The 23,787-nt window shown below is 46.5% G+C and overlaps 1 protein-coding gene across 6 annotated transcripts in view; it reads right to left on the minus strand.

Moving 5' to 3' along the window:
* LOC121597924 (ankyrin repeat domain-containing protein 29) overlaps positions 1–23,787 on the minus strand; it is a 240,097-nt gene that overhangs the window by 198,361 nt on the left and 17,949 nt on the right. For all 6 annotated transcript variants that reach the window (XM_041924252.1, XM_041924253.1, XM_041924256.1 and 3 more), the window contains one exon: positions 1,001–1,111. In XM_041924252.1, the coding sequence (XP_041780186.1) occupies positions 1,001–1,111 (111 nt within the window). The remainder of the gene's footprint in view (positions 1–1,000; positions 1,112–23,787) is intronic.

The raw sequence follows: 23,787 nt of genomic DNA on the forward strand, positions 1-23,787 counted from the left end.
TCGCTCGCGCGTAAAAAAAGCAAACACCGGAAGTGGCTGTTGCAGCGTGCGCGCGCGCCAGCGAACCTGCTCGCGTGAAAAACTAAACACTTTATCATTGCGCTTTTCCACCGCATTTTCCGCTACGGTTTGTTGCACGGTGGGCTTGTGCTGTGCTTCTCCCTTCGTCCATCATGCAGGCGCGGTTCAAATATGACCAGTCCTGGTTGCATTTTTTTGTCTGTGCCTTTTTTTCCCCCCTGTTTGCACCATGGAAAATTTATTACTCTCTATAGTGGTCCCGGTGGGGCCCGGAGGGGTGGGTGGGTGATTGGAGAGAGGGAGCCGGAACGTGACAGAGTGACAGAAATCAACCGGACCCGGTAGGGAAACGTACGAAATAAAGAGAAGGAGCAGCAATAACGACAACAACAACAAAAAACAACATTGTGATTGTGAGTGATAGCGCTAATGATTATAAATTGCACAAACCGTAAACCCCAAGCCTCTCACCCTGCACCTTCTGCCCCTGGAACTCGTGGCGGGTAAGCGTTTGTTTGCCAGCGGCCACCAACCATTCACGCCCTCGCGCGCTCGCGCTAACAAGACTTGTGTCCGGTCCTGTGTCTGTGTTGCTAATTTCAATTTCCCCGTGCTGCGGAAATAAAGGGAGCCACAAAACAAAAATACAAGCAACACCAACTGCGGGGTACCTTGCACACGTACCCTCTTCCCTCTTTACTAATTTTTCCACTCAATTTTAATCCTCTACGAACAGAGGCCGCCCATTGTGTTGTGCGTTACAGCGTTCCAAAACAACAACGCGGCCGGCGATCATCATCGTTCCATCGCGGACTTTCTGTCTTCCCGGTTTCACATTTTCCGCTTGTGCGTCGGTCGGTCCCTTTCACAGCTACTTCCCAAAGGGGTTTTTGGTTTATGTTTGTAGGTGGGATTATTTCACGCCCGCTTCTCGCGTGGCGCCAGGTCACCACCGCAGACAGGCTTTGGATTCACTTACCTCATCGCGGCAGTCGACGTGCACCTTGCCGCTGTCCAGCACGCGTCTCAGCAGCATTTCGTCACCGCGCACTGCCGCCAGGTGTAGCTGTACGTCCGAAAGGGTTTCTTTCTGCACACACAAAAAATAAATAAAACAAATACAAACAGAAAAATGATTGTTAGACAATGTAAAAAAAATGAGCTCAAATATGGCACCTTATATGTGCAAAACGGTAGTACATTAAGTTAAGGGAAAATGGGCAACTTCGTTCGATGGAGCAGCCTGGTGGATTATGAGATAAATGTCGAAGTACATGATGTTTTTTTTTTTTTAAGGTAACCCCACATCCAATATAAACAAATCCATTATGCGTATCGCCTGTATGAAGGAAAAACCAACCCACCTTCAATTCATCACCTCTTTAGAGAGCAAATAATAATCGTTGTGCATAGTTATTTACAGTGTTTTGTGTGTGTTACATACACTCATTGTGTGAGCAAATAATATACCTCCACGTGGTTTACACCCTATAATCAAGCGGCTTTTAAGCAGATGCTTTACTGGGGAGCTATTTTTTTTTTAAAGGAAGGAAGTATAACATCCCATTCTACGCAAAAACCTGAGCCCACACACATTGTTGTAACAAAGAAAAAATCACGACTTGGTAAAACTTTACCACAAGCGAGCTCCTGTAGGTGGCGCGGTATGGGTGATGGGATGCAAGGTGGGGAGGAAAACTGACAAAGAACAAAAAAGCAGAGCGACCCAACCGAAGAATTCACCTCGCGTGACCTTTAATTGTAATAGCAAATTAACCTTTGTAATAACATGGAATTATGGTCCTGTGTGTGCACACACACACACTCACACACATAGAAACAACCGCGCTCGTAAAGAATACCAACCCATATCGCGCCGGCAACGGCTTTTTAGCGCGCGAAACGAAGCGCGAAAAACACCGCCCTCCCTGCACCTGCCCCGTGTCAGATCAAGCCGACTAGCTAAGTAAACGACGAACCCTTACGACAACACAACAATGCGGGGGGGTTGCGAGCTTACTGCATACAGAGTTCACGCCACAGAACCAACAGAACAACAGTGAACACACACAAACACAAAAAAGGACCGCTACAAAAACAAACGGACGGGGTGTGGAAAGCGAACTCGGCAACTTATCGGGACACTCTTACGACGAGACAGAGAAAGCCGGTGGAGAAGAACCAACGATGGCGACGACCAGCAGTAGAAAGCCACAGGCGACTATGACCGTGCTTTCGTGGGGTGGTGGGTCACGAAAGCAAACACATGTGGCCGGCGATAAGTGTTGTGAAGGTGTGGTACCATCCTAAACCTCCTCTTTGTGCTGCTGCACATTGCACAGGGAAGGTAGGAGTTTCGGGAAGAGTATGTTTGCACTAGAGGGACTAGACTGAAAATGTTAAAAAAAATGCACTGGTAGCTTGCGAAAAATAACAAAAGCCTCTTGGCATGGTATTTTGATTCGGCGAAAGATCCACAATGACCAAAATGAAGCGAAAATGCGGGAAAAAGGCAGCAAACAATAATTTAGTGATGATTTACACAAACTAAAAGGGCAAAAGTGGAGATAGAGAAAGAGAAAGGTACACAAGACCCACAGCGACACAAACAGGCATAACGATAATTGCATAAAACTGTACTTACAAACGAGCAAACAACTAATCGGTGAAGTGGGTGAAATGAAGAGGAACAACGGTAGTAACATTGAATAAAACAAAGCCACAATTGAAGCATAAAAAAAACTTCGAAGGAAAGTGGTGCTTCAAAGCCAATCATCGTTTCCCCACATCCTGTGTTTGCCTTTGGTTGGGATAAAAAGGGATAGAAGGTGCCATGAATCGATCACCACCACTAATCCTAAGCTTTAATCTGCTTTTATAGCCACCACCACCCACCACAACCACTGTAAAGCTAATAGAAACGAGACCGGTGGTAGACGGTTCGATTTGAATCGAAAGAGAGTGTTGTGACAGGTTCGTCGTCGCTCCGCTTCGTTCTTTCCTCTGTGGCTCTTCTTACTTGCTCGAGAATGGCTCGTATCTATCGTTTTTCTACCCCTTTAAACTCCACAATCGAACACGGGAACGGCATAAAGAGAGAGAGAAATTGTCACAGAACGATGTTAGCCCATTCTCGGTGCTCTCAAGTACAGACGTTTAACGCAGTGCATTTCACCGGGAAAGGAATGATGACGTTAGCGAAAGACAAGCGCAGACACACACACACACACACACACACTGCTGCATGCATTAAGGATGCAGCACGAGACAAAGGAACATCATTCTCATTGATCATTTATAATGAATAAGAAGAAAAGAGGATACAAAAGAAAAAGAAGCGAAGGAATGGAAAGAACTCTGTTGGGAAGTGCGCCGATTGAAGCCACCGTGGATGATGACGAACAGGGAATTCCGTTCGTTCGTAAGGACGGAGTTTTTTTTGTGTGCTTGCGATTGTGTAACTTCTTGGATAACTAATCATTTCATTATTCAATTTACGCCCCGCTGCAAACTTCTCATGCCCGTCCAGCTGCGAGCGACGGTGCAAATTGACACAAAAGGGTTCAAAACACACACACAAAGAGAGCAGAAAGACGTTCACGTCTAGGGCAGCTGCAGAGCAAGCAAACTTCCTTTTTTTTGGCTTTTTATTACACACAGTCTGTGTGAAAATCTTGAAGCAGAAAAGGCAAGAAAAGTGTAACGTTCTTTGCAGAAAGGGCGAGAGAAAACGAGAAACTAAAAACCAAAGATCTACAGTCGCGTCATATTGGAAGCACACACACTAAGACCATTTAGAACCTAACCAAGCAAATTCGACGGCCGTAATTAAGCGTAATTGGAAAATACCGAGCACCATCATCATGCAGGGTTTTGTTGTACCGACCTTCGTCTATCCAAGAATTTGCCCACATGGGTTTGCCCACGAAAAAAAAAAGAAAATAATTCTAAGCTAAGTAGAAAGGAGCTTACCCCCAGGCAAAAAAGTGTGTTGGGAAAAATAAGAAACAAACAACACGAGAAGCTTAACTTCTTAATTCCCAAAAACTGTACAACTAATGAAACCCAGACCGGGCCGATTTGCATACGCTTTCGGCACTTTCGGTACCATTTTACCAAATTATCCCAAGGATTTGACGTGTTTAATTGAAACTGCCCTGCACAGACGTCTGTGCAATCATCGGTAGCATTAAGTAATTTCGTTTGGTTTGGCGGTCGTTATTTGGCTCATTCGCGACACCTACAGCGGACTTACTATGCCCCATGCAAGCTCCCATTCTTCAATAAAATCAATATAAAAACCATTCGCCAAGTTCACCACAAAACAACAAAGGAACGAGTAAAAAAGCTCCCACCTGCTAAACGAACCTGACCTAGTAGTACACTGCCAGCCAAACAAAGGCAGCACCAGTAGGAGCTGCCTCCAGGTTTGGCTATTAGCATTTTGCTAAGCCTTTTAAGCGCGCCGCACGATTCATTTTCCACCGGAATTCCAACAAGAATGGATGGACTTACAGCGAGCTCCATCCAGGCGCTGCCAGTGACACGCTAGCTACCCCCCCATTTCCGGCACTACTTTCGGTGCTCACCTCTAAGCAAGAAAAACACGCATACACCAAATTAGTGATGGGTAAAGTTGGCAAAAATCCGTAGTTGACTCCGAAAATTTCGAACCCGACTTCAGAAGGTATGTCCACCGAGCATTTTCGGAATCGCCCGGAGTCGTCCAGAGTCGTCCAGAGTCGTCCGGAGTCGTCCAGAGTCGTCCAGAGTCGTCCAGAGTCGTCCGGAGTCGTCCAGAGTCGTCCGGAGTCGACAGGAGTCGTCCAGAGTCGTCCAGAGTCGTCCGGAATAGTCCGGAGTCGTCCGCAGTCGTCTGTAGTCGTCCGCAGTCGTCCGGAGTCGACAGGAGTCGGGCGAAGTCCGCCGACGGCATTTCATTTCAAGGTGTTTTGTTTCGTCTTTTGCGCGTCTACTTGTCAATCAGGTATTTATTTCTAATCATAGAGTCTGAGATGAAATGCCAGACCATAAAAACATTGCACCAGCCGTCTCCGGCCGTATCCAGCCAACTCAATGGCCGTCTCCGTCTGGCCCCAACTCCGAACGTCTCTGCAAGACTCCAACTCCGGGTGACTCCAGACGACGGCATACAACTCCGGCCGATTCCGGACGACTCCGGACAACGCCGACTCCAGACAACTCCGACTCCGGACGACTACAACTCCGGACCGAGCTGTTGGTTCCGATTTTGCCGGAGTTGGAAGCGGACTAACAATAGCTGGAAGTTGGATCGAAGCCATGGGTGCGCTCCAGAGAGCACACCACTACACCAAACCATGACAGCAGTCAACCATGACCAGCATCGGCACACACCTTGCCCTTCTACTGAGGGCAAAAAGTAAGGTTCTTTTAGCACTTTGCAGAGTGAGAATAAGGTGCCAGCCAGCCCCCACCATTCACATCGAGTTTAGTCTGGGAGGGCGCCAGCTAGCCAGCCAGCCAAGCCCCGTCAAAGCTCATTCGAAAATCCCATTAGCAGATGAGAAGGTGGAGGAAAAGAGCAGCATACCGGCGGGCGTCCAAAGTGCCTTCCAACCGGACGTGCCACGCTAAGGTTCGGCTGACATGCAACGCGCCTGGATGGATGACCTGGAATTCGCAACTGACGAAAGCGCACCGAAAGGGCACACAAACACACACACACAACGGATACTTCGCAACAGTTATAGAGAGAAAGAAAGAGAGAGAGAGAGAGAGAGAGAGAGAGAAAGAGAGAAAAGAAACAATAAAACAAGCTCCCATACAGCACCACCGCCGGTCACGGATACGTCACGTAAGGTGTGACCTGACGACGCTCGACGCCATCTTATTACCGGTTGCCAATCGAATCTGACGTTCTCAAAACCCACCGGCGGGTCGATCGTGTACCCGCGGATGGTGTACCATAGCGTTCCTTGTCCCCCTCGAGCAAGGCGTGACTCGTAGAACACCCTGCCAGCAGCAACAGCAGCAGCTGTCAAAACTCAAGGTAACGAACCATTAACGTTTTCCGGTAGCCCACGACACACACACACACACAAAGAGGGAACGGTGACGGGGAGCAAGAGCACTTGCAGAAAACCAACCAGCCAACTCAAACGCCCAACTTCCGGACGATAGCACGATCAAGCGTGCCCAAAAAACTGGTAAGCGCCAACGGTTATTCGAGCGGACAAAAGCGAAGAACCTTTTTTGCGTTTTTTTTTTTCTTTTTCTTATTTTTTAAAAAAACTTTCGATCGCAACGAGACAAAACCGGAACAAAGGTACGATAGAGCACAAGCAGTGGAATATGGTTTGATTTATGGGACCCAGGACCCAGACGCACTGAGTAACAGCACTACAGCGGCTACGTTCAATATTGCTGCAACCGGTGCGTTGGTTGGCGCAGTTTAGCGAATATTTAGAGCCCGCTCGTTGTAAAGTGTAAAAGTAAACACACGGCACTTTGCAAAAACCATCCACCGCACACAAAGAGCAAGCGACCGCCGCGAAAGAGCTCATTTAGCGCCAGGACAATCGTTTCGGTCTCTTTAAGCGAATACTGAAAACATTCACAGCGCTTTGTGGCACAGTTTGTTGTCCACCTTGAAGACATCACAAATGTGTATCACCCACGCTCCGTGTGTCTACCAGAGCAGTGAAGGTCTTGCTTCGATGCGTTATACTTTCGCTGTTGCATGCCAATTTGATGAATTGCCCGGAAGACAACTCTCATTTGGCGTGCACTTATTAATTGTAACACGCCACCATTTGTTTGCTTGCCATTAAGGTTCGCAGGCAGGCACCAGAAACCAGTCACATTAGCTTAAATGGAGCGTCAACGTATTAAAAATATCAACATACTTCCTTCCCCCACGGCGAGCTCAATGTGTAACGGAGCCTACCATTAGCCATCAAATTAGAATCACCTCGGTGGTTAATTAGCACTTGGGGAGAAAAACGGAAGCAAACAGTTGCCAAACACACAAAAGGCAGCTCAATTGACGATCGCAATCTGCCGGCGGTGTGCAAAGTTTACGCTTCGGCGAATCCACACCGTGATGCAACCCGTAATGATCACACCACTCCCCCCCATGGGTCTCGCTCGCGTCAGGAACTTCGAAGAGAGAACTGCACCGGGCGATGCAACCCCACGCTGGGACACTTCTTCACTGCTTTATGTGCTTTTTTTTGGCGCGTTTTCATAATTTTTAACGTCCCCCTGGTCCAGTGCTGCATGCAGTCACTACTGTCCCCTTTGCTGGATGGTTGGAGTCTTCCCTGTCGCGCCACGAATGGTTTAGACTTTGCCAAATGTCGTAAAGGCAACAAAAACCGGCAGCATGTTGGCGGGGCGGAGCGAAATAAAATGGGTGATTATTTACACCAAACGAGACACAACAAGCGGGCGAGCGTGATACGCCCAGGAAGCGTCCACACACCACCAGCTGGCTTGTTCACGATACGATGATGACGATGGTCACTGTTGCGCTCTCCTGCAAGTGGTGGTGTAGTAGGGGGTCGTCGCTTTAGCAGCACCGGTAGTTTTATGGCCAATTAATGTCCGATTAATAATCCGACCGCACATACGAGCGAACACGACCCACACAGCCACTGAGCTGCTGCCTCGGTGAATGATTGTGGCCATGAATCACACGATTTGATTGCCATTCCGGCATAGAGTGGTTTGGGGTCGCCTTTTCGTGTTCGAGACTGTGTCACACGCAGTGTGTGATGATCATCACAGTGTGACCGGTGGACACATTCCGCAACGATGTCATTACTGAGGTTTTTCGAACCCCGTCGTTCGATGCCGTTACCGGCTGGTATTGATTTCCTCCACACCATCTTTCCATCTTTGGGTCATGTCTTCACGCAAGACACACACTGTGGACAGCAAGTGAAGTGTTGTGCGTGCTGAAGAAGAAAAAAAGAAACTAAACGGGAAAGGTTGATGATGTTGTTTTTGAAGCGTACCCGGTTTCCAATTTCCAGCACGCCCGTCGAACGAACGTCGTAACCGGGCAGCCCGATCCTTAATGTGTGTGTGTGTGTCTCGATGTCTCAGACCAACCGCGTCACCCGAGATTGGACAGAATTAAACGCAAGATGACGGGATAAAAGACAAGAAGCGCTTAATAATGAATAAAGAAAAATGTCTATTTTATCGACGCTTGATGATCACTGAAACGGGAGGAGATTCGCACGGTTCCAGCAAATGGAGGCTGTTCACTCGGGTCCGGTGTTTTACGATTACATTTTTTTTACGAACAATTGGTAACAGCTGATGAGAACATCGTTTATAGAGTCGTCCGGGAGCGACTTCAATCAATTTGGGTGTGTGTTTTTTATGTTTTCGGGTTTTTTACCATTGCGCGGATTGATTTTAGTGCTTCAGTCTGTCTAGAGGTTTCAATCATCTGGATCTGGTTGTGCGTAGATCTGAGTGTTTTATTTCCAAAAGTTCATTTCATTTCTTGGTATGAACGGCTCCAAATATATTTCTGAAGAAGCGGTTGAAACTGGAAGCTTCTCGAAGTTCAGAAAGGTTCAGAAAGACTCACCACCAGATGGCTATCTTTTGATTACCAGCAAATCGATGACAATTTACAAGAACCGGAATTTCACGGAGGAATGGATTATGAAGCAAGCTCATATTTCTTTTCGATGTGAATCATCGGCAGAAATACATGTTCTACTTGAAAGGTCCCCAGTTGAGATGCTAGCTAATTAACTATCATTCGCTTGCAGATCCTTTTGATATTCGAGATTTTATAAACCACTATGGAGCCATAGTCAGCATCTGAATATAGATTCTGTAATATATGCGCTGCTACCAGTTCCTGATCTTTATCTCCAATGTAATGATGTTCTCCACTCAGCAGGATATAGGATCTTGTGTGTGTGCTTCTCTATGACATCTTCATGACTGGATAAAGCATCTGCATATCAGAAATTCAGCATGTACGTATGCAACATTATCTAGTCGTCCCATGAATACTCTTAAATGTTTCAGCTAGTAGTTCTACCTGAAAACACAATATCAGATGTATCTAATGTATGTAATAATTTCTAGACGTCCTTAGAATGCACCTGAAATCTTACAATGACTGTTTACCGCTCAGACATCTACAAAGACTAAGACACAACTTCAAAGCCTCCAAAACTCTCCCTAAGATGCATCAAAATGAACAGCGAATAAATTTATGGAGCAACAAATTGACATAAAACTGCATCGTAACGCCTCCAAACTCCACTGGAAACGGTAAATGTTCCGTCGCTTAATCACAAAAGATCCCATTGCAAGTCCCACAAACCACTTTTTCGCGGCAACGTTGCTAAGCGGATTGCAATCGTTAAGCCCATACTGAAGGAACATAAAAAAATCCGGAAGGGGATTCTCTCGTTGCATATCTGGAGGATGGAGGTATAATCGACTCCTTTCATTTCCATACATCAAACACCCATCAAGCATGTGAAATATTGTTGACCATGACCTGTACCTCTTTTAATGCTACACCACAAGCCTTCCCTCTCCAACCGCATAAAGCACAATGCGCGTCCAAGCAACTGCAACAACCGTCCAGATCGGGCACAAAAAAAAACTCGTAGCTTGCAAACAAGCACGAAAGAATGCAAATATGCTTCTTAGCAGCAAGAAGAGCAACAACAACGGTGTATCGTTCCAGCATCGCTTACGGGTCAGTCCGGCAGGGATGTGTAGTGAACCATTTTTACGGCGTGCTTTTTCAATAACTGTAGAAAATTTGCTTTTACGATGATAATTCTGTTCGCTTTCGTTTACGATCGCCATAAATAAAGGCATTGGTAGTGGTGCGGTGCGGTGCTGCTGCTGCTGGTTCGACATTCGGCCACAGCTAAAAATATCGTTTGCAGTTGTAGATGAGCAAAACAGTGATCTGCTGTACCAGGAGCTACTCTTCCTTCTCTCTAAACCCATATTGCAAGAAGCTCTACCCCGTCTCTTTATATCGCTTCCCAAACCCACCCAAAGAAATGGAAGACGAGCGCCAGTGCATTCGCTTTCTCATTTGATGATGGTTCATAATTTTAATGCTGATTGAAAAATTGCAAATAAAATATAATCCCATCCGTTCGTGGCGATACGCCCGCCCCCAGTGACAGCGGCAGCAGCAGCAAAAACAGCACGAACCCGACTGCTTAAACAGAAGAGAGAGAGAGAGAGGAAAAAAACACATAGCAACAAGAAACGAACCTCACAACGAGCGGAAGCAGCCTATTGCGTTTGCTGTATTGCCCCGGGAGGGTATGCAACCGTTTTTACACACATCCATCGCATACGATCGGCAGCAGCAGCTCATCAAGACGACCGTTCTTTTTTGTTTGCCATCGTTACAAAGTCAAGTTGGAAGGTTTAACGTTGTTGGCGCGCCCGTCCCACCCCAACAAACGGACCAAAGTGGATTTGAAAACTGACAAACAACGTCAAACAGTACGTACGGTTTGTACGTAAACTCTTCCCAGAAGGCAATCCATCCACCTTTTTTAAGGTACTATGCTAATACATTTTGCCCTTCACATCTCCTGTTTTTTACAAAGAAGCTCGCTCGAAGATGGAGAAAACCCCGGCAACGGGTATGTGTGTGTTAAAGTATCCTCTAATGCACTTCTTTTCGATTAGCGTAATGCACTACAAAATGTAAAGCTGCATCAGCATCATATCAGCCAGTTCCATGGTTCGTCCGTCCGGACGGCCGCCGCCAGTTGCTCGACCGAAGAAAATCCACATTTAAATCCGTTTCCTCAGCCGATTAGCCGAGAAAGAGATCAGCACAATAATCTCCCGTATCTCTGTCTGCAAGTCTGCACCACACTCTGTCAGATGTCGCCTGAACAGAGAGACACTTTACATTTGGAGCTATAGGGATGAGTCGTTCATCGTGTGCGACGATTGCTTTTTTCCACAAAATTTATTTTTTTCTTCCCATCCTACGTTTTCCACACTTTTACACGCGAGTCTGCCGCTGGAGGAGAGTGAATATTAAAAATTTTGCTTCCGTTTCGGTCGCAGAAGACACCGAGTCGCAAGTGTACCGAGTAGCAAATTTAAATTGACATCACAAACATCACAGTTCCTCTGCTGTGATGATGGATCTTTCCAGAAATCATCCTCCCGGGGAGCAGCACTTATGCAAACTGCTGTGCGCTAAACGGAATCATAGTCAGCCAGCCCACACCGGGAAGTCGCCCACAGGAAGCGGAAACGCCCGTACGAAAGGGCCTCGTGCCGCCGAGTCTTGTGTCGCCGGTAGAATGAAACCACTTTTAGCGGACTTGGCGGAGTGCAGCGAAGCGTAAGCAATGGTTGTCTACATTTCCTTGAGGTTGTTACGATCACTACACCATCGCCGTCGTTTGGGGCTTCAGCGCAAATTCACTACGTCAAACTAAACTCTTTAACATTTTTGCATACCGTTTGAGGATAATGTTTCATTGCTAGATACGATGGCGCCCTCTGCTTACCGCCATGGTGGATTTTGTCGTACGGAAATTGTGTGCGTGTGTGTTGTTCAGCAACATCTCATCTCTTTAATGGTTGTCTACGCTCCGAGAAGTTTGATAAAGAGTTAATGCTATTTTTAATTACATGTGAAAATATCCGTAAAGAAAACCTTTTCCCTTTGCGCCACTAACCCGTTCGTTGGCTGGAAGTAAAATTGCATACAGCGCGTTATCAAACGCATTAATTAAAAGCCTCAAATACTTCAAAGCTATGTTTAATAGCGAACAATTTCTTATCCGAATATTATCCATTAATTTTGCTTCATGTACTACGAGCTTTGTCGGTACTCGGTGCCTGTTGAAAACTAATCAAAGCTTTAACATTCTTTGGGCACTACAAAGGAGGCGGCATCGTTTAATAAACCGCTCCATGTAGCACTATGCTTGCTGTAGAAGATTTTTGCTATAAAAGCAAAGCTTTGCACCAACTGCTTCATCAGAAAACTCGGTTTTTGTATACCAGCAGCACACCAACCACCATTCGCATTCAGCATGAAGTTGACAATCGTTCTAGTCGTTGCATTTGCAATCCTAGCATTCGGTAAGTAAAGCATCATCAAGCCACTTTCCCCTACTGATTCTATCCCTTCCTTGTCATTCTCTATATTTCTCTCTCTATTTCTCTCTGCTAGCGACCACACCTAGTGCAGCAAATGAGAGCAAGCTCAAATCGGCCACACATTTAATGGACCATCTTGTGAAGGCGCCCATTGTCAGCGACCTTCTGAAGAGCCTCGCCGAACATATCGATCACAAGGCGGCCGAGGATGCTGCTGCTAAGGAGACGACGACCCCTGCACCACCGGCATAATGACGATGATGCGATTGATTCACACCATGCAACCTTTGAACGGCTTCGAATGATACGGTATAAATAAACAAAAAAAAACCACCAAGCATGCTTCATACATTCCTTATCTATTTTTTCATCCGTTTTTTTTTCTGAGATGCCTAAAACGAAGTTAATTTGTTTAATGATCATTATATCCTTACTGCGCCGCGTATGCTTACCGTTCATTTTCGCTCGATTAAACACCATTCCTAGAAAGAGGGACGCTTTTCCTGCGGGTCCTTCACACGGCGTCCCATGGTCAGCGGATAGTCATTAAAAAACAAGACCATCCCACAGTATCCCACCGTGCGACGACGCTGTCAGGCGGCGATTGATACATTTTCGACCCCCGATAAGCCTAACACACAACGCCGCTTTGGGAAGTCCTGTGGGGTAGCCCCACCACGGTGAGCGACAGAATGTTGAATGCCCTGGGCTGATTAGCTCGCCGACCGTACGCGAAACGACCGTACGCGAAATGAAGATTAATTACCCACTGCTTAGTCGCAACAGTGACGGATGTAATATGCTATCACTCCCACTCCCACTCATGTTGGGTTTCATTAGTGCGATGGTTCTGGGAAGCCCATTTGTGCGCGGCTCGGCAATATCCTTCTTGCTCGCAATTTCGAGCAGGGCGAGCAAACTCAAAAGCAGAACGCTTCACGGCGCGCAGATGAATGTTAAATGATCCGTTAAAAATTTAAAATACTTTTCTACCATCACTCTCGTTCTCTGTCTCTGCATTCGAGACTCTCTCGCGGATCATCGGTACGTGTGAAGTGTGTCTATGTGTGGAAGTTCCCAGGGTACGATGGAGCAGCAGAGAATGTAGGACATCATCTCGGAGTGCGGCAAACGGCAACAAGCTTTTGAAGGACTCCCGAAAAGGATTAGCAAAGATGACAAACTCCGCCCTTGCACAAAGACAGCAGTAGTAGTGCGCCACATAATAGAAGGCGTCGAACGGGAAGCGCGGCGCGTGTATGTCTTATGCATAAGGCGTTGGGATTTAACGAACAAAAACGGGGACAAAAAATGAGCGCACTACCCGCGCTGCTTCACCTACCTCAACCGAAAACATCATTCATTTTCACTAATCCCTGTGTTAATACCCGAACGTTCTTACTGTTCGTAGACGATGTTTTTTTTTTAATCTACCATCTCGCATGAGTTACAATTATTAATTGAGTGCTCTCGAATAAGCTTTCTGGCAATTGGTACACCTAGCAGGGATAAGGGAATGAACATGTGCTTTAAAGACAGCCATTGTTTGCAGTTTTGAACCGAACATCCCAATTGACACAGCAGAAGAGTTAAATATTAATCTTCTCTAAAATAAAAAATTGAAATTACCAAAAGAAACACTGTCAGTAATGAGCCAAAAAAGCAAATTGACAATTAAAACTGTACAAATGTTTTGCAAATTGCATCGATTTAGGCGTTTTTGTACAAATGATGTCCGTCTCATGCCAAGCAGAAAAGAAACAAAACTGAACTAAACCCCAGTATCATACAGTCATATCCGCTCAATAGTGAAGCTTCCTAGAAACATACATAAATAGAAACATAAATAACAATATTTTAATTAAATCCGAAAGCTCGAAATTCTAACTAATTATTCTTTAAATCAACCCTTTCATTAGCGCTTCATTAGACCAGCATCATCATCATCATTGCGCTCCCCCTTCCCATCAAGTGGTAGAAATAATTCATCGAAATTGGAAAATAATGAACTTTTCCCTCGCCCTCATCGCCATCATCATCCATATCGAGCCGCGCGAGAAGCAAACGATCGCGACCGGCGCTCCTGGCGCAGCAAAACTGAGCTGAAAATCAAAACGATAAGCAAAACCAGATCCCAGCACCACCATTTGAATTTGTTAGCGCAAGCATCAGTGATTATCACATCATCACCGCCATACATCTTTCACATTGAAAGCATATCGGCGAATGGGGGGAGTAAGGGGTTTTCACTCTTTTTCTTCACTTCACGTTTTTCTGTCCGCCGATCGGTCAATGAGCCACTGGCACAATGATGAGCTCCCACCGGTACATCTTTCTTTCCTCCTTGGTGAAAAGAATCAATTTTCCCAATCTCACCCACCGCCGTCTACGCCAGAAGCTCGAACGACGATGATGGTTTTCGGCTTGTGGGTGGAAAATTTGAACTTTCACCTTTTTCCAGCTTTCCGAGCGACACGATAAGCTGCACACAAACACCCCCCTGTACCACTCCTTATCGTGCTTTGCTTCTGTAAACAGTTGATTCTTTCTTTCCTGCTCTCTTCGCCTCCCAAAAAGAATGCGCAGAGAGATAAGTGAAATTGCTGAATCGTTTGGCTTTTCCCGTTTTCCCCGTCTGTTCAATACAATGTACCGGCAGGCACCGCTTTTACCCATTTACGTATTTGTGTGTGTGTGCTTCTGTTTGTTTGTTTTGTTTTGTTTGTGTTTTGTTTTTACTTCAGACGTCATCAGACATCCACAGAAATCAACCATGCATTCCCATTACGTTGCGCGCCACCGAGAAGCAAGAACAGCGAGCGATTGAGAGGAGAACTGCATCTTTTTTTTGCACTTCTGGCACCCCGGGACAATGCCAATGCCATCGGGCACGCCGCACTGCAGCAATGAATTGACGTTTTGCTTGCCAATGCCTTTCATTTTTGCTTATTTTTTCGGTGTAGCCATTTATTTTGCAGAAGGTGGTGCTGCGGAAAGCGAATGGAAAATGTTTAGTGTTGAAAAAAAAATCCCCCAAAACCAGACATTTACTCCCAGCGCAAATGGTTTGGTACTACCACCACCCATCACGAGTCGTTCTATTATATCTTCATTCTCCCGTTCCAATTTGTGCACTTTTCTTGTTTTTAATTCTTTTCCTTTTGCTTTTGCTAAATATGCCTTCTGAACCTCGCCGTAGACGTAGGTTTCGTTTGCGATAGTTTTGTTTTTACTTTTAAACGGTTTCAGTACGGATTGCATATTATCACAATCAAACACAATATCAGCGTAGTATTTTTCTTGCACACCACCCGCCCAAGACTACCACACGAGCTCCACACACTTAAATGAGCGATAATTGTCGTTGGAAGGTGGCACAGCACGAAGAGTTGCCTTTCTTGCTTGTATGCAGTCTGTTCTTTTTTTTTTTCTTTGCACCGCCATACTATTCGTTCCAATTCGTTCCAGCTACGGTTTCGTTACGGGATTTTTTTTGTGGAGGAATGAGTTTTTGCCCTTTTTTCTTCCCTTTCTTTAGAGCATTTTTCCTCACGTTGACCGGGCGAAGCGGATTTTGCAGAGGGCGGAAAATCAGATGCACAGCCGGGACGGCCGCAATAGAAAACGAATGAGGCGTACGATTTGAAGAGTCAATGCTTTTTTGTGTACTTCCTCCACCTCCTTTCGCCTTTCAGGCCAAACGTTCCCGCGTACAGTAAACGGCGATAACATAATTATAGCCAATTTGTATTGTGGATTTTTTTTTTCTTCTGCCTTGTTGTTACTTGCAAGAAAGATAACAATCAATTTTAGTACGATGGGAATTATAATTAATTGTTGGAATGATTGGTCTGGTATGTTATTTTTTTACTTTCAAACGGCCTAGCTGCATGCAATGCGCCTAAATGTAGGCAATAACAATTACAAAGGCATTGCGGTGCAAACAAGAACAAGCAGTGTAGAAAGGAAAAGCGAGATGCATTTTTTCCCCGTCTGCTCTTTGCCCCTATAAAAGCAAGTAGATCCACACACACACACACACATACATTTATACAAAACCACCACTCTTGCCAGGCAAATCGTACAATAATGTTCCGTGCGGCTATCTCGTTGCGCCTTTTTGAACCTGGTTGCACCCGCCGATTCGAACGATTCTTCACGCTTGAGGCTTTGGAGTTTTTTTACTTTCTTTTCTTATTTTCGCGAACCATTTGTGCAATTTGCTTTTTTGGTGTGATTGCCCCGAGGGAGCCAATCATTGTGCACTGGCAGGTTGGTGAACGTGGTGGTATCGGTACATGTTTTTTTTCTCTCACTCTTTCTCAGCAATTTGGAGAGCACGTGTGGCGTGAAGGCTGTGAGGAAAGCACTGCACAAACACCTACACGTACGTACGGTAATGAAGAAGGCCACCAGCAAACTGAAAAGCGAAGCGGGTGTAGAACATTAACATGAAAAGCGAAAATTTTGCCGAGCGGGAGGGTTGCGGTTAAGTTGCAAAGTGCAGTGCCGCTGCACAAAATCGTGGTGTGAAAGCAAAAAAAAAAGAAAAAAAGAAGTTCCCCACACTCAGCGCACCGTATGGCGTCGCGAAACTTCAAAACCCGTTCGCGCTACGCGGGAAAGGAGCGAAGGGATAGCCAAATCGATGGAAAGAAATTATCGCTCGTAGAAAGTGAATTTGAGCGTAACGTTTCAATGTTTTGTTGGTTTGTCCTCAGCACCTCAGCACACACACACACACACAGCCAACGACGAGGTTGGGTGTACAGAATTTTTTGTTATAATTCCCCCCCCCCCCTCCCCCCATTTATTCGCAGTTCGTGCTGATCGCGCCTGAAAGTAGACTCGCTCCGCAGCCGTTTCGCGCTCAAACATGGACCTTTGGCATGCGAACAGCGAAGTAGCATGTAGCCGTCAGCTATAAACATGCTTCCCTTCTTTCTGTGACTTTGTTACCATTTTACCTTTGTGTGTGTGTGAGTGAGTGTTTGTGTAGTGCTGCTAACACGTCACACTTTCGCATGTTTTCGCGCAGTTAGCATTTGAATGGGTTTTTGGTGGAAGCACGTGGCACCACACCTTGCTTCCCCGTTTCCCACGGCGTACGTTCGTACGCCTTCGAAATGCACCAATTAGGAAAACATTACTGATAGGATTTTTACCACGTCTACAGAGGAACCTGAGGTACACGAGAACGTGCTTCCGTTTTACGAGGCATAGTTTAATTTTTCTTTTAATTAAATAGCTTATTGAAGCTGTTTGAAAATATAAATTAGTCATAGTTTTATTTAATTTTAGTTTGAATCAGCTGTTTTAGTATGTTCAATGATAGGAAAATTGTAGACAGTTGGTTGAACATTATATTTAAATGAGGTACTAACAACAATTATATCTCAAAAAAGGAAAAGTAATTTGCAAGCAAACTCATCTTTAACTGCAACAAAACCCGCCTAAAGGTATGCAATACACATTGCTGCTTTTAATGTTTAAAGGCTTCCAAAGCTCCATTTAAAGTACTGTTTGCTCAAATTACTCAAATAAATAAAAAACATTATTTTACAATAATCTGTTCAAACAATCAAACAAAGTATTACACATTCATACCATACATACATAATAGCCCATAAACGCAGTAGAAAAGCACTTGACACACTATGCACTCCACAATTAATTGAACAAAACTCCTAAATGTATGCAATGTGCAAAGCAAAACCAACCTTTTCAGCGCTAATTAAATAATTATCATCACTTACTAACTTCAGCGGGCAGAGATCAAACCCAAAGCCCCAAACTGACCGCCCCCTCCCCCCCCCCCCTTCCCAATCCACTCCCACGCTCTTTTCATGCAATCAATAAAATATGTTGAATATGCTCCATTGAAAAGATACACATCATAATCAATTTACACGCCGCCCCGTGTGCACTGCTGTAGTACACTTTCTTAAGATGTGCACCCATTTGTTCCTTGGCACAGACACCCATTTCCCATCACAGCCCCGACCAGATGCGCCCACGAGCGGTCGCGCCCGTTGTTTAATGAAACTATTGCAATATGCACACAATTGCACAACGGGCACGCGGATGATCATCGGCAACTGATTATTTTCCAATTAAACCAGGCCGAGACCAACAACTTTATGGCACAAGGAGTGGTGCCGTGGTCGAGATAAATCTTTGACGGATCCTTCTCCATAGTCAAACGTGGCGGAAAACATTGCACGCATTAGCATATTAAACGAAACGGACAGCAACACCTCCGGTGAGTGTGGCAGTGGTTCCGATCGCTTGACGCGATTACAGCTTCTACATCTTGCTTCCCGCCAATCCCGAAATGGTCACTTCAAAAGCCCCGCGTCTTGATCTCCGTAGCGCTTCCGTGTGCGCTTGCTTTTCTTGGAATCGTTCGAGCGGAAATAAATAAAACTAGCATCGGTATTTTATCGTCACCCAGCACACAATCGAATGTCCCGGGAAGCATCATTTCTTCAAAATTTAGCACAAAATTTATGGGTCATTTCCTCACTCCCACGACGACGACGACCGACCCGACCGAGTGAGCGCGCGTTCTGGAGATCTCTTCACTCATCGGGCTTTTCCGCCTGTTTCCGCACGATTTATAGTGAGTAAGCCGTCGGGGAAGGAAAAAACAAAGTCATAAAGTTTCTCTATAGCGACACACACACGGACACTTCATGTGTGCTTTGCGTCGGTCAAGAAAGGATTTTTATTTGCCATCCCCTCCAGCTTTTTATTGTATTATTATCAGTTAACTTTCACTTTATGGCCATTTCCGGGGGGGGGGTTCGCTGGCTCGCCCGTATAGTGGGATTGGTCGCCGGACACTCGCACAAAGGGACGACGTGTTTATCGGTTTGTCGTCATCGGGCGAAGGCGAACGACTTTTCCATTTGTCTCACGAGAAGAGTTAAAGCTCCTACCCACTATACCCCCTCGCGTCATGGGAAAATCCTGAATGATGCCCTTTTGTGTGTGTGTGTGTGTTAAGCTTTTGCCTTCTTCGAACTGCTCTCCATCTCTCTCGCTAAGCACAAAGATCTAGGTCATTGTTGGGTGGGTCGTAGTAGTATGGAGGTCTGCTGTGGTGAAAAGTGAGACCACACACACACACACACATGTTCTCGAAAGCTCCGGCAACAAAGCATATTTTCCTTGCTCGTGTGTAACGCACTAACCACGTGCCAACGTAACGGTGGTTGGTTGGTCGGTCGCTTGGCGTCCGGTCGGGCAGGGATCTTCTTTCATTTTACTGCTCCTACTCACTTACACACCCCAGCAAGCACACACCCCAATAATGTCCATTGTTATACTTCCTTCTTGAGGAGCTAATGCCGATTTCCTTTTGAGCGCATTGAAAGGCACAGGGAAAACCCACGCCACCCAACGTGTGTGTGTGTGTGTGTGGGTTGCAAGACGGAGTTCGTACACTGCACACCACTCTCATATGCATACAATTTATGGGCTTTTCCCGAGTTTAACTTTTACGTCTCTGCCGCCTTTGCGCTGGCAGCAAAGAGGTCCTCCTCCAAGTCTAAGAGTTTTTTTTACATTTTATTTCAACACACACACACACACACGAAAAACTGTAACAAACCACGAACCCTTAAATCCGGCCACCGATGGGAGCGGGGGGGAAAGTTCATCGCCCAAACTTCCCCCTTCTTTGATAGATCTGATTTTATGCTCCAGCCGAGTTGCCGAGAAAACGACGACCACCACACACACGTGGCGCAATGGCGAATAAAAGGTCCCAAACCGCCCCCAAAGGACCCGGAGCGTGGGGTTGGGAAACGACGCTTCTTCCTCTTGCAACCAGGGAAAGGCTAGGCATCAGCCGGCACAAACTTATGCCACCGTTTCCGCCCAAAACCCGACCGTGATTTACTGTCCGCCTGGCTTATGATTCAAACGATCGAATCATGTCTCCACTTTTATCATCTCTCCGCCGACCAACGTTCCCTCCCGTCCACCCCTTAGTCTGATCTCGTTGAAGCATCCCCGACGTGTTCAAGCATCCGAAAAACCCGACCTGAAAGAAGAAAAATGTTTGCCATTTCACTGCCATGGCTTCTTGCCGATTCCCCGCCGTCAGACCAGGATGTCTTGGAGGATATGGCCTCCGTTTTATTCCATTTTTGCTGGCCTGTTCTCTAGGGCAAATGACGCCAAAACCCGTACAGAACTACAAAAACTATACACACACACACACACATCCGCGAATGAGTGAAAGTGAAACAAAACCGTCGCGCAATGGCTTAGTTATGGCGCTCAGTCTGCCTTTTCTGGCATGAAACGCCGACAGATTAAAATTAAACGGGAATTATCTGCTCATAACTTATCCGCCCCATTGGGGGGGGGAGATTTGAGGGAAGGAATTTTCCACGAGATATCCGGTTCTGAGGGAACGAAACGACGGGAATTGAGTGCACCACAGCTCACCAGGACGCGTCTCGCGACGTGCGGCGGAGAGAGAGATATAGTTTCCTTAGCGGAGAGGTCTTTGTTTTCTCTGTGTGGCCCAAACCCAAGCCACAGCCAAAACCGTCGACTAGCCTAGAAACCTTGACTGTCTTCGTCTTGTTAAGCAGGGGGAGGGGAGCGAGGCGTGCTGCCGAGTTTGCTGGGCGGAAAAGCGCAGCGAGCAGGAAAAGCGATTCGCATAAATCTTGTCCCTTCCTTCCCGTTCTTGCTTGCTTCCTCTCCTTCCTTGCTCCCAGCCTTGCGCCCCCTTCATTACACTATCTGCCCCACACATTCTCACTCGCACACCCATTCGGGTGTGTTCCGGGTGCTTCGCAGCCGATCGATTCCGGCCAGAGCGCGAGCGAAAGGAAATCGGAACAGAAGCTTTCCCACACACACACACACACACACACACACACACCGGGCCGGACGGCAAGGGGCCGTGAAATTATACCATCACCAAACAGACAGCTTCCTTTACCGTTCCCCTTTGCAGCGGTACCCCCAATTTAGTCAGCCCAAAATGGCCATCCCTTCTTAGAGCGCCATCCATTTGCAAGCACGCGAAATCCAAAGCACGCGTATCCTTACACACCATTCTCTTGTGCGCTTTGTGTATCTGTGTGTGTGTGTGTGTGTGTGTGTGTGTGTGTGTGTGTGTGTGTGTGTGTGTGTGTGTGTGTGTGTGTGTGTGTGTGTGTGTGTCTATTGCGTTTGGTTTGTTTGCGTTGCAAATAGTTACCCTGGCCTACACCCTTATCTGCTCCCGGGAACGGAAATAGCTCGTATGTACACCCGCCGCCGGTCCGAATGTTCCGTTTTGGTCATCCTTTTCTTTCTTTTTTTTCCGTTGGAGGGTGTGTGTGTGTGTCACAACCTTACACACAGCGAAACTCAAACATCAACTACTGTTACTACCAATCGTCTCCAATTCCGGCGGACATGGCGAAACTCTGTGTGTGTGTGTGTCTATGTGTTTTGTGACTGCAATCGTAAAAAAGCGATCTCTTACGAAAGAGAACGAGATAAGAACTAAAACACTCCAAACAATTGTACCCTTAAAACAGATAAAAGCGAAGAGAGACAGAGAGAGAGCAAGAGGACGTATAAAAACAAAAGACCGTACACTACACTACGACTACTTGCTGCTAACTGGTCATCATCATCGCTGGTGTGGCGGAGGGTACCGCGAAGAGAAGAGAGACAGTCCTGATGGCCACTTCCAGCACCGTTCGCCGTTTTGGTGGTACACGTCGTCGCTGCAACTTGAAAAACACAGTTCATTATGCTTGGCCATTTTTCCAACTTCCACTTTTCTTTCCAGGGGCGCCTCGACGGATTTGCGGAAAACGCATTGAGCCCCCGTGGAAGGTAGCGGAGGGGAGACGCGTGCCCATCAATTTCGTCCGCCAGACAGTGTGTTGTAGTGCCCCCCGCGGAAGCTGCTGAAACGGTCAGTGATGGATGTAACTACCGGGTGGGGGGGGGGGGAGGAGAGAGGGTCCGAGTTTGGAAGAATGACAGTATGTCCACCCCTCCCGCGAAGCACACGAACTACAAGGGAATCCAATTTTTTCCTCCAGCCCACTTTTCCTTTATAAATCTTTCACAAGTTAGAGCGCGATGCAATAAGCGTTGTGCGATGAAAACCCCCATTGGCGTAGGGTCACTCTCTATGCTGTTGTCTGAACAGAAACGGCACGCACACACACACACACCAATAGAAGCCGTAAAAATCCTTCCAGAGAGCAAAAACAGGCTTTAGTTTTTCTTTCTCCATTTTTTCCACTTTTCCACTGTCGTCCCAATTCTTCAGTCGAGAGTGCTCGGAACGAGTGCTCGAGAACGAAAGCACCACTCGAACGGAACCGGACCGGAGACCAGAGCAGCAGTTCTTGAGCTACTACCAGCTAGACCCCCCAACCCACACCAAGACAAAGATTCGGTCTAGGAACAGCACGAGCACGAGCACGCTCCGTTTTAATGCCCAGCGGGTCTATTTGCATTTGAAGGCCCTATCTCCGAAAAAAAAACCCCAGCAAACACAGCCACCACCGTGGAGAGACAGAATTGTTGGGGGCAGTGTTTTGACTGGGGCAGTAATTTCGATTGTGGACGGCAACTCCCAGACTGAAGAGACCCAGAGCAAGGTGCAAAGAGCTGTTTGCCCTGGCACAACTTTTCGCTGCCGAAATCTTTTCCTCAGGAAACTTCCATCAGACACACAGCCGTGCTTTCGGTCTTGTAACACAATTAATGACGCTTGGTCCTACTCCTTACAGAACAACGCCACCAAAAAAAAATAAAAACAATTGCTACCAAGATATCTCGCACGCCAATGTACCGCAGCAAACTGGCCTCAGGGCGCACACGCAGGGTAGGAATCTCGCTCGAATTAGTTGAAAAGCAAAAACCAGGATGTAAAATTCTTGGATGCGCTGAATCGCAACAGCTGTCGCCGCAGTAGCCGTTTCGGAACATGTTTGCACCGCGCGAGACAGAGCGGTTTATTAAAAATGCAACATCTACAAACAGTTCAGTTCTATAGTTGGCCGGAGTTTCGCGGCAAGAATCGGAGTGTATCGCTGTCGGGAGGTTTCTTGCAAGAAATGTCACTTAGTTCCTTGCTTCCTTGCAACCAATTCCAGGAGATATTACGAGACATTCATCCGCTCTTTTCCCGAACGACAATGTTACAACACGCCCTAAGACACGATGTTCCGAATCCATATAGATCCTTTATCGTGTACGCTTCTAATCTCCATTCTCCATCTTCAGATAAGCCAAAACGGCACAAATTTGGAGTTCGATTGGAGCTCGTGGCAAAGGCATCGCATTAATGTTGCACACCTCCTCTTTCCCGCAAGACAATTTTCCGACTGTCAATTTAGCGAATTAGTGCTGGGTTTCTGCACCGGTTGCACCGGCGGGAGTAGCATGCAAGAAGCGCAAGCATGTAAACCAGCACACAGCTCACCGCCGGGCGTTAACATGCCCCAGGTACGTAGTACACGGTAAACACGGCAAGCTGATGTATAATTCACTGCACTGTCACCGGTGGGACTGTCGTCGGCCGATTTACTGAAGCAGCAGCAAAAGAACTCTTGCCCAGTTCCGCCTGGTTCGCGCATTAGGGAAGTGGCCACCGATGCCTCT

The sequence above is a fragment of the Anopheles merus genome, chromosome 3R (assembly GCF_017562075.2).
Source record: "Anopheles merus strain MAF chromosome 3R, AmerM5.1, whole genome shotgun sequence".
Lineage (NCBI taxonomy): Eukaryota > Metazoa > Arthropoda > Insecta > Diptera > Culicidae > Anopheles > Anopheles merus.